Source organism: Staurois parvus, unplaced genomic scaffold (genome assembly GCF_062004578.1).
Source record: "Staurois parvus isolate SC_StPar_1 unplaced genomic scaffold, SC_StPar_1.0 ptg002109l, whole genome shotgun sequence".
Taxonomy (NCBI): domain Eukaryota; kingdom Metazoa; phylum Chordata; class Amphibia; order Anura; family Ranidae; genus Staurois; species Staurois parvus.
This window is the reverse complement of record NW_028319905.1, coordinates 5,127-19,417: the sequence shown is the minus strand read 5'-3', so window position 1 is coordinate 19,417 and position 14,291 is coordinate 5,127. Positions and strand designations below refer to the sequence as shown.

The 14,291-nt window shown below is 56.3% G+C and overlaps 1 protein-coding gene across 1 annotated transcript in view; it reads right to left on the bottom strand.

Annotated features, from left to right (window-relative positions):
- Positions 1–7,009, bottom strand: part of LOC149432790 (ephrin type-B receptor 2-like) — a gene marked incomplete at its 3' end in the record, with an annotated part of 37,589 nt that extends 30,580 nt beyond the window's left edge. The window contains 2 exon segments of the mRNA XM_089664938.1: positions 1,037–1,721; positions 6,949–7,009. Of these exon segments, the coding sequence (XP_089521064.1) occupies positions 1,037–1,721; positions 6,949–7,005 (742 nt within the window).
- Positions 7,010–14,291: the final 7,282 nt, after the last annotated feature.

Sequence of the window (14,291 nt, the reverse complement as noted above, 5' to 3'; positions counted from 1 at the left end):
GGGACATTGCAGGTGTCGGGGGGACAGCGGTGGTCCATTTCGAACTGATAGAGGGTCGGAAGTGCAGCCCCCCGAACCTTCCAGAGGCCGGAAAATCAGCAGATTTAGCACCTCAATGCCTTCAAATGTTGGTCCTGAGGCATGTTCTGCAGCATATTGAAGATGGAGTACAATAACCCCCAGCGTTGGTGTCAGTGGCAGGAATAACAACCCCCAGCGTTGGTGTCAGTGGCAGGAATAACAACCCCCAGCGTTGGTGTCAGTGGCAGGAATAACAACCCCCAGCGTTGGTGTCAGTGGCAGGAATAACAACCCCCAGCGTTGGTGTCAGTGGCAGGAATAACAACCCCCAGCGTTGGTGTCAGTGGCAGGAATAACAACCCCCAGCGTTGGTGTCAGTGAAATTTAACTCTGGGCACCAAGGGTGTAGAGGGACAGGGCGGTACGTAGAGGTGTATTGGTACATTGCCGTGTAGAGGGAGGGGGTACATTGCCGTGTAGGGGGAGGGGGTACATTGCCGTGTAGGGGGAGGGGTACATTGCCGTGTAGGGGGAGGGGTCACATTGCCGTGTAGGGGAGGGTCACATTGCCGTGTAATGGGAGGGGTACATTGCCGTGTAATGGGAGGGGTCACATTGCCGTGTAGGGGGAGGGGTCACATTACCGTGTAGGGGTACATTGCCGTGTAGGGGGAGGGGTCACATTGCCGTGTAGGGGGAGGGGTCACATTGCCGTGTAGGGGGAGGGGTCACATTGCAGTGTAGGGGGAGGGGTACATTGCCGTGTAGGGGGAGGGGTACATTGCCGTGTAATGGGAGGGGTACATTGCCGTGTAATGGGAGGGGTACATTGCCGTGTAATGGGAGGGTCACATTGCCGTGTAGGGGGAGGGGTCACATTACCGTGTAGGGGTCACATTACCGTGTAGGGGGAGGGGTACATTGCCATTGATGGTTGAGGTAGAACACATACCCGGAAAGGAGAGGTAAACACACGAAGCATTGAAGGCCATTTTGGGAGAAGTGAAGGTCTTACCTCGGCACACCGTCCCGTTCTCCACCGACTCGTACCCCGCCTTACACATACACCGCCCAATGGGCACCAGCCACTCCCCGTCTCCATTGCAGTAGAGTTTTATTGGCACATCCACCTCCTCGGCATTCGGTATACAAATCCCTCGAGCCGCCACCAAGGAGGTGCTCTCCGCCCCAGATAAGGTCTCCTGGAATACGGCCCCGTTCTGGATCACCCGCGGGCACTTCCTGTAAAAGACCCTCACGGCGATGAGCGACATGCAGCCGCCATAATCCTGAAACGCCAGGTAGAAGCCATTTTTAGAGACCGGTCCAAAGCTGCGCACCTCGGTGTTGATCTTCATGACGCGGCCACCCAGATCCACCTGCGAGAAGCTCTCATCGGCGGCAATGGTGTCCACCTTGGACCAGGGGTTCTCCATCCAGCTGGGAAACGTCTTTGTGACCGAGTCAAAGTCAGATTCGTAATAATAGAGATTGAAGGTTTCCTTACAGGAGCCGGGCACGCTGGGGATGCTGCTACAGTCCCGTACCGAGAACTTCATCTCCACGTGGATCCGGTGCGCTCCTCTCCGCCGGATGTACTTGGTCCTCAGCCAGTTGTTCTGACTCGATTCAAAGACATTGCACACCTGGTACGTCCGGATGGTGTTCATGTTCTCATCGTACCCGCTGACCTCTTCCCACTGCACCAAGGAAGGAAAACACAGCATGACTACACGGGGACACCCTGAAATATCATCACACCCCTCCCCCTCCATCTCTTCCTGCTTAATCCAGCCAACCGTCCCAGCTCACTCCAACCAACTGACCAACTGTCCAACTCTCCCAGGTCATCAAACCAACATCAAACTCTTCCAGGTCAGCCCAACCAACATCCAGCTCTCCCAGGTCAACCCAACCCACTCTCCCTGGTCAGCCCAACCAACATCCAGCTCTCTCAGGTCAATGCAACCCGCTCTCCCAGGTCAGCCCAACCAACATCCAGCTCTCCCAGGTCAGTCCAACCAACATCCAGCTCTCCCAGGTCAGCCCAACCAACATCCAGCTCTCCCAGGTCAGTCCAACCAACATCCAGCTCTCCCAGGTCAGCCCAACCAACCATCCCACTCTTCCAGGTCAGCCCAACCAACATCCAGCTCTCCCAGGTCAGCCCAACCCACTCTCCCAGGTCAGCCCAACCCACTCTTCCAGGTCAGCCCAACCAACATCCAGCTCTCCCAGGTCAACCCAACCCACCCTCCCAGGTCAGCCCAACCAACATCCAGCTCTCCCAGGTCAGCCCAACCCACTCTCCCAGGTCAGCCCAACCCACTCTTCCAGGTCAGCCCAACCAACATCCAGCTCTCCCAGGTCAACCCAACCCACCCTCCCAGGTCAGCCCAACCAACATCCAGCTCTCCCAGGTCAGTCCAACCAACATCCAGCTCTCCCAGGTCAGCCCAACCAACCATCCCACTCTTCCAGGTCAGCCCAACCAACATCCAGCTCTCCCAGGTCAGCCCAACCAACATCCAGCTCTCCCAGGTCAGCCCAACCAACCATCCCACTCTTCCAGGTCAGCCCAACCAACATCCAGCTCTCTCAGGTCAATGCAACCCGCTCTCCCAGGTCAGCCCAACCAACATCCAGCTCTCCCAGGTCAGTCCAACCAACATCCAGCTCTCCCAGGTCAGCCCAACCAACCATCCCACTCTTCCAGGTCAGCCCAACCAACATCCAGCTCTCCCAGGTCAGCCCAACCAACATCCAGCTCTCCCAGGTCAGCCCAACCAACATCCAGCTCTCCCAGGTCAGCCCAACCAACCATCCCACTCCTCCAGGTCATCCAACCAACATCCAGCTCTCCCAGGTCAACCCAACCCACTCTCCCAGGTCAGCCCAACCCACTCTTCCAGGTCAGCCCAACCAACATCCAGCTCTCCCAGGTCAACCCAACCCACCCTCCCAGGTCAGCCCAACCAACATCCAGCTCTCCCAGGTCAGCCCAACCAACCATCCCACTCTTCCAGGTCATTCAACCAACATCCAGCTCTCCCAGGTCAGCCCAATCAACCATCCCACTCTCCCAGGTCATCCAACCAACATCCAGCTCTCCCAAGTCAATCCAACCAACCATCCCACTCTTGCAGGTCAGTCCAACCAACTGCCCTGCTCTCCCAAGGCAGTCTGACCAACCGTCTCGCTCTTCCAGGTCAGCCCAACCAATCATCCCTGCTCTCCCAGGTCAGTCCAACCAACTGCCCTGCTCTACCAGGTCAGTCCAGCCAACCGTCTCGCTCTTCCAGCTCAGCCCAACCAACCAACTCTCCAAGGTCAGTCCACTGAATATCCAACTCTCCCAGGTCAACCCAACCAACCATCTCCTAGGTCAATCCCTGTATGAGAGGACATCCTGAGTGCCTGGCCTACATGAGAGGACAACCTGAGTGCCTGGCCTACATGAGAGGACAACCTGAGTGCCTGGCCTACATGAGAGGACAACCTGAGTGCCTGGCCTACATGAGAGGACAACCTGAGTGCCTGGCCTACATGAGAGGACAACCTGAGTGCCTGGCCTACATGAGAGGACAACCTGAGTGCCTGGCCTACATGAGAGGACAACCTGAGTGCCTGGCCTACATGAGAGGACAACCTGAGTGCCTGGCCTATATGGGAGGACAACCTGAGTGCCTGGCCTATGAGAGGACAACCTGAGTGCCTGGCCTATGAGAGGACAACCTGAGTGCCTGACCTATGAGAGGACAACCTGAGTGCCTGGCCTATATGGGAGGACAACCTGAGTGCCTGGCCTATATGGGAGGACAACCTGAGTGCCTGGCCTATATGGGAGGACAACCTGAGTGCCTGGCCTATATGGGAGGACAACCTGAGTGCCTGGCCTATGAGAGGACAACCTGAGTGCCTGGCCTATGAGAGGACAACCTGAGTGCCTGGCCTATGAGAGGACAACCTGAGTGCCTGACCTATGAGAGGACAACCTGAGTGCCTGGCCTATGAGAGGACAACCTGAGTGCCTGGCCTATGAGAGGACAACCTGAGTGCCTGGCCTATGAGAGGACAACCTGAGTGCCTGGCCTATGAGAGGACAACCTGAGTGCCTGGCCTATATGGGAGGACAACCTGAGTGCCTGACCTATGAGAGGACGACCTGAGTGCCTGACCTATATGGGAGGACAACCTGAGTGCCTGGCCTATGAGAGGACAACCTGAGTGCCTGGCCTATGAGAGGACAACCTGAGTGCCTGGCCTGTACGAGAGGACATCCTGAAACCCTGGTCTGTATGGAAGACATCCTGAGTGCCTGCCCTGTATGGAGGACATACTGAGTGCCTGACCTGTATGGAGGACATCCAGTGACTCAGGCGGGGGAGGGGCAAGATGGTGTGCACATGGCGGGGGAGGGGCGAGGAGGAGGTGTGCACATGGCGGGGGAGGGACGAGGAGGAGGTGTGCACATGGCGGGGGAGGGGCGAGGAGGAGGTGTGCACATGGCGGGGGAGGGGCGAAGAGGAGGTGTGCACATGGCGGGGGTCTCCTCATACATCCTGACAATAATGGGACAGCAAGGCTTCTCCCAGGCCGGGGCCACAACTACCAATCATCTGACAGATCCGGGGCCCTCAGACAATGGCAGGCAAGGGCCTGGCCCCCAATCACAGGGCAGTAGTCAGGTGACGGCGTAACGCGCTCCTGATGGAGATGGACGTATTGTGCGCCGCTATCTCTCAGATGAAGCCTCTCCCCTCCCCCCACCAATTGGGGGGCTTCACACTGCCAGCCCCGTCTCCATGGAAACCGTCCTTCTGTGCTAACTGCCTGCGATGACGACGGCCGTTCCTCATTGTCAGCCGGTGACACCAAAACGCATTGCAGCCGCTAATCCCTGAAATGTGCGCCCAACGCCCCCCCCCGCAGCCTAATTAGGACTCCCCCTCCCCCCGCCACCCCCCCCCCCCATTAACATGCCCCGTCCTCGCAGCGGCCGAAGCCGGCATTGAGGCCTCATTAGTAGATGGGGGGACATGGAGACACAGAACAACATGGCTGACACCGGGAGGGGGGGGGGAGCCCACCAGGGGGGAGGATTGCCCCCATAACCTCCACCATTCACCGCCAATCACTCCTTACAACCGCCCTCCATTGATCAAAGGCGGGAGAGCCGGGCCTGAGCCGCCCGCCCGATGGAGAGTCGATGCGGGGTGGGGGCCGCGGGGGGAGGGGTGTTTTGTCTGACAGATTTTAATCTCTCTTTTCTTGATGGAATCCTTTCTTATGCCAACTAAGTTTCAGCGATTGTGTCAAAAAGAGGCCTTGGCCGGTGTCCAGCCGCCCCACGGGGGGCTGAGGGGGGACCGGGCTTGTCAGCCTCGCCGTGTGAAATTCAAAGAAACGTCTTCATTTCTCCGGACTTTTCATTTCACAGGAGAAAATCACCCATTCTGGAGTGTGTCTGGGGGGGGTCCCACCACAATGGCCGCCAACCGATAGGGAACCTGAGGACTGGGCCAGCATGAACACCTGACCCCCACGTGGTAGACATCACACCCACGAACGGTGGACGCTGGACACCCAACCCCACGTGGTGGACATCAGACCCTCAAATGGTGGACACTGGACACCTGACCACACGTGGTGGACATCAGACCCTCGAATGGTGGACACTGGAGACTCGACCCCCGAGTGGTAGACACTGGACACACGACCCCCGAGTGGTAGACACTGGACACACGACCCCCGAGTGGTAGACACTGGACACACGACCCCCGAGTGGTAGACACTGGACACACGACCCCCGAGTGGTAGACACTGGACACACGACCCCCGAGTGGTAGACACTGGACACACGACCCCCGAGTGGTAGACACTGGACACACGACCCCCGAGTGGTAGACACTGGACACACGACCCCCGAGTGGTAGACACTGGACACACGACCCCCGAGTGGTAGACACTGGACACACGACCCCCGAGTGGTAGACACTGGACACACGACCCCCGAGTGGTAGACACTGGACACACGACCCCCGAGTGGTAGACACTGGACACACGACCCCCGAGTGGTAAGACACTGGACACACGACCCCCGAGTGGTAGACACTGGACACACGACCCCCGAGTGGTAGACACCCGACCCCCCGAGTGGTAGACACTGGACACACGACCCCCGAGTGGTGGACACTGGACACACGACCCCCGAGTGGTGGACACTGGACACACGACCCCCGAGTGGTGGACACTGGACACACGACCCCCGAGTGGTGGACACTGGACACACGACCCCCGAGTGGTGGACACTGGACACACGACCCCCGAGTGGTGGACACTGGACACACGACCCCCGAGTGGTGGACACTGGACACACGACCCCCGAGTGGTAGACACCCGACCCCCCGAGTGGTAGACACTGGACACACGACCCCCTAGTGGTGGACACTGGACACACGACCCCCGAGTGGTGGACACTGGACACACGACCCCCGAGTGGTGGACACTGGACACATGACCCCCGAGTGGTGGACACTGGACACACGACCCCCGAGTGGTAGACACTGGACACACGACCCCCGAGTGGTAGACACCCGACCCCCCGAGTGGTAGACACTGGACCCCCGACCCCCCGAGTGGTGGACACCCGAGTGGTAGACACTGGACACGCAACCCCCGAGTGGTAGACACTGGACACCCGACCCCCGAGTGGTAGACACCTGACCCCCCGCATGGTGGACACCTCAGGTTCTGGCTCATCAGTTCACCGGTTCCTCATAGACGTTCAATCGTTCACCTAACTTGGGGAGATTGTTATCGGTCACCTGTGCGCTCCATCACTCAGGGTTCATTAGCCCGCACCAAAACGGCCAACCGCACCACATATGAGTGATCCCGCATCACCCGCCAGTACAGCGCACTCACCCCGGAAGACGGATGGACAGTCCAGCCCAGCTCTGCTGTTGCCGTCGTAGAATCCATTAAAGTTTCTGAAAAAGAAAAAAAAACAAGAGAGTCATCAGTCCATAGTGATGTCATCAGACCACAGACACCCCACGTGACCCCGGTGAACTACCAATCCCAGCTTGGCCAGCACAGACTGCCTCCTCTCTGCATTAACAGAATCCTTTACACGAGAGACTTATGAAGACTTCATAAGAACCAATAAAATTCGTCCTACTGGCGCACCGCATCTGTCCAAGTCTATCCTACCCAACCACTGACCTACCAACACACCACATCCGAGTCTGTCCTATCCAACCACTGACCCACCAACACACCACATCCGAGTCTGTCCTACCCAACCACTGACCCACCAACACACCACATCCAAGTCTGTCCTACCCAACCACTGACCCACCAACACACCACATCCAAGTCTATCCTACCCAACCGCTGACCCACCAACACACCACATCTGAGTCTGTCCTACCCAACCGCTGACCCACCACACACCACATCCAAGTCTATCCTACCCAACCACTGACCTACCAACACACCACATCCAAGTCTATCCTACCCAACCGCTGACCCACCAACACACCACATCCAAGTCTATCCTACCCAACCGCTGACCCACCAACACACCACATCCAAGTCTATCCTACCCAACCGCTGACCTACCAACACACCACATCTGAGTCTGTCCTACCCAACCGCTGACCCACCAACACACCACATCCGAGTCTGTCCTACCCAACCACTGACCTACCAACACACCACATCCAAGTCTATCCTACCCAACCACTGACCCTCCAACACACCACATCTGAGTCTATCCTACCCAACCGCTGACCCACCAACACACCACATCCAAGTCTATCCTACCCAACCGCTGACCCACCAACACACCACATCCGAGTCTATCCTACCCAACCGCTGACCCACCAACACACCACATCCGAGTCTATCCTACCCAACCGCTGACCTACCAACACACCACATCCAAGTCTATCCTACCCAACCGCTGACCCACCAACACACCACATCCAAGTCTATCCTACCCGACCACTGACCCACCAACACACCACATCCAAGTCTATCCTACCCAACCGCTGACCCACCACACACCTCATCCAAGTCTATCCTACCCAACCGCTGACCCACCAACACACCACATCCAAGTCTATCCTACCCAACCGCTGACCTACCAACACACCACATCCGAGTCTGTCCTACCCAACCGCTGACCCACCAACACACCACATCCGAGTCTGTCCTACCCAACCGCTGACCCACCAACACACCACATCCGAGTCTGTCCTACCCAACCGCTGACCCACCAACACACCACATCCGAGTCTATCCTACCCAACCGCTGACCCACCACACATCACATCCAAGTCTATCCTACCCAACCACTGACCTACCAACACACCACATCCGAGTCTATCCTACCCAACCGCTGACCCACCAACACACCACATCCGAGTCTATCCTACCCAACCACTGACCCACCAATACACCACATCCGAGTCTGTCCTACCCAACCACTGACCTACCAACACACCACATCCAAGTCTATCCTACCCAACCGCTGACCCACCAACACACCACATCCAAGTCTATCCTACCCAACCGCTGACCCACCAACACACCACATCCAAGTCTATCCTACCCAACCACTGACCTACCAACACACCACATCCAAGTCTATCCTACCCAACCACTGACCTACCAACACACCACATCCAAGTCTATCCTACCCAACCGCTGACCCACCAACACACCACATCCAAGTCTATCCTACCCAACCGCTGACCCACCAACACACCACATCCAAGTCTATCCTACCCAACCGCTGACCCACCAACACACCACATCCAAGTCTATCCTACCCAACCACTGACCCACCAACACACCACATCCGAGTCTATCCTACCCAACCGCTGACCCACCAACACACCACATCTGAGTCTATCCTACCCAACCGCTGACCCACCACACACCACATCCAAGTCTATCCTACCCAACCACTGACCTACCAACACACCACATCTGAGTCTATCCTACCCAACCGCTGACCGACCAACACACCAAATCCAAGTCTATCCTACCCAACCGCTGACCCACCAACACACCACATCTGAGTCTGTCCTACCCAACTGCTGACCCACCAACACACCACATCTGAGTCTGTCCTACCCAACTGCTGACCCACCAACACACCACATCTGAGTCTGTCCTACCCAACCGCTGACCCACCAACACACCACATCCGAGTCTATCCTACCCAACCGCTGACCCACCAACACACTACATCCGAGTCTATCCTACCCAACCACTGACCCACCAACACACCACATCCGAGTCTATCCTACCCAACCACTGACCCACCAACACACCACATCCGAGTCTGTCCTAACCAACCACTGACCTACCAACACACCACATCCGAGTCTATCCTACCCAACCGCTGACCCACCACACACCACATCCAAGTCTATCCTACCCAACCGCTGACCCACCAACACACCACATCTGAGTCTGTCCTACCCAACCGCTGACCCACCAACACACCACATCTGAGTCTGTCCTACCCAACCGCTGACCCACCAACACACCACATCTGAGTCTGTCCTACCCAACCGCTGACCCACCAACACACCACATCCGAGTCTATCCTACCCAACCGCTGACCCACCACACACCACATCCAAGTCTATCCTACCCAACCGCTGACCTACCAACACACCACATCCGAGTCTATCCTACCCAACCGCTCACCCACCACACACCACATCCAAGTCTATCCTACCCAACCGCTGACCCACCAACACACCACATCCAAGTCTATCCTACCCAACCGCTGACCCACCAACACACCACATCTGAGTCTATCCTACCCAACCGCTGACCTACCAACACACCACATCTGAGTCTATCCTACCCAACCGCTGACCTACCAACACACCACATCCAAGTCTATCCTACCCAACCACTGACCCTCCAACACACCACATCTGAGTCTATCCTACCCAACCACTGACCTACCAACACACCACATCTGAGTCTGTCCTACCCAACCACTGACCTACCAACACACCACATCTGAGTCTATCCTACCCAACCACTGACCTACCAACACACCACATCTGAGTCTGTCCTACCCAACCACTGACCTACCAACACACCACATCTGAGTCTATCCTACCCAACCGCTGACCCACCAACACACCACATCTGAGTCTGTCCTACCCAACCGCTGACCCACCAACACACCACATCCAAGTCTATCCTACCCAACCGCTGACCCACCAACACACCACATCTGAGTCTGTCCTACCCAACCGCTGACCCACCAACACACCACATCCGAGTCTATCCTACCCAACCGCTGACCCTCCAACACACCACATCTGTCCAAGTCTATCCTACCCAACCACTGACCTACCAACACACCACATCTGAGTCTGTCCTACCCAACTGCTGACCCACCAACACACCACATCCAAGTCTATCCTACCCAACCGCTGACCCACCAACACACCACATCCAAGTCTATCCTACCCAACCACTGACCCACCAACACACCACATCTGAGTCTGTCCTACCCAACCACTGACCCTCCAACACACCACATCTGAGTCTATCCTACCCAACCGCTGACCGACCAACACACCAAATCCAAGTCTATCCTACCCAACCGCTGACCCACCAACACACCACATCCAAGTCTATCCTACCCAACCGCTGACCCACCAACACACCACATCTGAGTCTATCCTACCCAACCACTGACCCACCAATACACCACATCCGAGTCTGTCCTACCCAACCGCTGACCCACCAACACACCACATCTGAGTCTGTCCTACCCAACCGCTGACCCACCAACACACCACATCCGAGTCTATCCTACCCAACCGCTGACCCTCCAACACACCACATCTGTCCAAGTCTATCCTACCCAACCACTGACCCACCAACACACCACATCTGAGTCTATCCTACCCAACCACTAACCCACCACATCTGAGTCTATCCTACCCAACCGCTGACCCACCAACACACCACATCCAAGTCTATCCTACCCAACCACTGACCCACCAACACACCACATCCGAGTCTATCCTACCCAACCGCTGACCCACCAACACACCACATCCGAGTCTGTCCTACCCAACCACTGACCCACCAACACACCACATCCGAGTCTATCCTACCCAACCGCTGACCCACCAACACACCACATCCGAGTCTATCCTACCCAACCGCTGACCAACCAACACACCACATCCGAGTCTATCCTACCCAACCGCTGACCCACCAACACACCACATCCGAGTCTATCCTACCCAACCGCTGACCAACCAACACACCACATCTGAGTCTGTCCTACCCAACTGCTGACCCACCAACACACCACATCCGAGTCTATCCTACCCAACCGCTGACCCACCAACACACCACATCCGAGTCTATCCTACCCAACCGCTGACCCACCAACACACCACATCCGAGTCTATCCTACCCAACCGCTGACCAACCAACACACCACATCTGAGTCTGTCCTACCCAACTGCTGACCCACCAACACACCACATCCGAGTCTATCCTACCCAACCGCTGACCCACCAACACACCACATCCGAGTCTATCCTACCCAACCGCTGACCCACCAACACACCACATCTGAGTCTGTCCTACCCAACCGCTGACCCACCAACACACCACATCCGAGTCTATCCTACCCAACCACTGACCCACCAACACACCACATCCGAGTCTATCCTACCCAACCGCTGACCCACCACACACCACATCCAAGTCTATCCTACCCAACCGCTGACCCACCAACACACCACATCTGAGTCTGTCCTACCCAACCGCTGACCCACCAACACACCACATCCGAGTCTATCCTACCCAACCGCTGACCCTCCAACATGGAGCATGAAAGATGTCATTACTGCGATTTCAGGAAGGTCCAAGTATCAGGGTGTGTATGGGCACCTCACTACAAAGAGTACGGAACGTTCTAATGAGCAATGCAGTGGGCACAGCAACGGCCAGCCCGATATCCACTGGGGGGGTAATGAGGGGTATTAGAGGCTGCACCAACACACGAGGAAGCAGGTCGTCTCTGGAAGATGAGACAATCCACAGATGGCGCCTTCAGTCCCGTAATTCCATCATTAGAGCTCAGCAGAGAGCGGCCTGACATACAAGTCCCGTCTGATCCTCGTTACCCCACATGGGGTAAGAAAGATGTAAGTGATGGACACAGGCGGGGGATGTGTCCCCCCCGGATTTCTCATTCATCTTATATAAGGCCAGCATGGTCTTCACACTCTGGATCAGAGAAAATTCCCAGCACACCGAGCGCCACCACAGACTGAGCCAATCAGTGATAACACGGACAATCAAAACCGTCTCCATACAACCAGCATGACCTGACTTACCCGTACACAGACCACCCCTGGGGGGGGACAAGGGGCCCCACCACTTATCACCTACAAGCAGTCCCAGAACATTTACCACCATCTACCCTCCACTCAGTCCCATCTAATTCCACATTTCCCTCCTGTGACTGCAAGAAGGGGGAAGCCGATTGGCTGTTGGGTTCCTGAGCCTTGCACTGACAGGTAGGTATCGGATGTGGACCTGCTGAGGTATGTGAACCCCAAATCCCCCATTCTGTGTATCTGGCTTCACGCCTTCCTGTATACAGCTCTCCTAAAGTGGAACTAAACCCTCCTCTTCCTTTACAGCCAAGGAAGCCGCCATCTTGGCCTCTGTTTGACCTGCAGTTGTCAGCTATGACATCAGCCATTGGAGGACTTGACAGTTCGGCTGAGAGCACAAGCAGCTGTGTGTTATCAATCCCAGCATGCCTTGTGACGGGAGGCAGTAAAATAGTTCCGTTTTAATCGAATTATTTTGAGATTTGCGCAGCAGCGGACGCACATCGTACCAACGGCGAGAATTGGGGATGTGGGTGGGGCTGGGGAGGTGTTTTTCTGGCGGATCGCGGAGCTCGTTATCCCGGAGACCTTCAGAAGATTTACAGAAAATGTTCCATAATGATGACAGATAATCAATACGTATCAATAATGAATGGCGATATAATCCCCTCGCAGCGCCATGATGGCCCCATGGGATTCCCGGGGGGGCGGAGGGCCAGCTGATCCCAGGAGCTGACAATCTGTACAGATATGGAACGTTGGAGGTTCTATTGGTCGTTGTCACAGAGCAGAGAACAATCCAGGGACACAGATAAATTATTCATCAGAAGATGCTACATCAGCTCCTCCTCATTAATATTCATGAGTCTGGGGGAGGGGGGAGTGACCGATGGTCATTCCAGTAGCACAACGACCGGGGGGGGGCATCTAGGGGGTTCAGGGGGTGCTCCCTCCTCATAGTGGGAGGGGGGCATCTAGGGGGTTCAGGGGGTGCTCCCTCATAGTGGGAGGGGGGCATCTAGGGGTTCAGGGGGTGCTCCCTCATAGTGGGAGGGGGGCATCTAGGGGGTTCAGGGGGTGCTCCCTCATAGTGGAAGGGGGGCATCTAGGGGGTTCAGGGGGTGCTCCCTCATAGTGGGAGGGGGGCATCTAGGGGTTCAGGGGGTGCTCCCTCATAGTGGGAGGGGGGCATCTAGGGGGTTCAGGGGGTGCTCCCTCATAGTGGGAGGGGGGCATGTAGGGGTTCAGGGGGTGCTCCTTCATAGTGGGAGGGGGCATCTAGGGGTTCAGGGGGTGCTCCCTCCTCATAGTGATGTCCATTGTGATGGTTCCGGTACGGAGAAAACACAAATCAGTATCTAGAGCCCTCCGCCAACTGTGACGTTCTGACCCCAAGACGTCATCTGCGTCCATGGTGAAGCCAGCAATCTGTATGGACGGGGAAATCCTGACTACCTGGAGTGCGGGCCTGGCAATGCCGAATCTGCTGGGAATGCGAGCCGAATCCTGACCGACATTTATATTTCTTTTATTGATAATGGAAACCAGAACAAATATGGGGGGCTGGTAACAAATGTGCTGACCTCAAGGGGTGCCGCTATGACATCTGGCCACCAAGACCTCCACTAACCAGATCTGATCACCATGACCCCCACTAACCAGATCTGATCACCAAGACCCCCACTAACCAGATCTGATCACCAAGACCTCCACTAACCAGATCTGATCACCATGACCTCCCACTAACCAGATCTGATCACCATGACCCCCACTAACCAGATCTGATCACCATGACCTCCACTAACCAGATCTGATCACCATGACCCCCACTAACCAGATCTGACCACCAAGACCTCCACT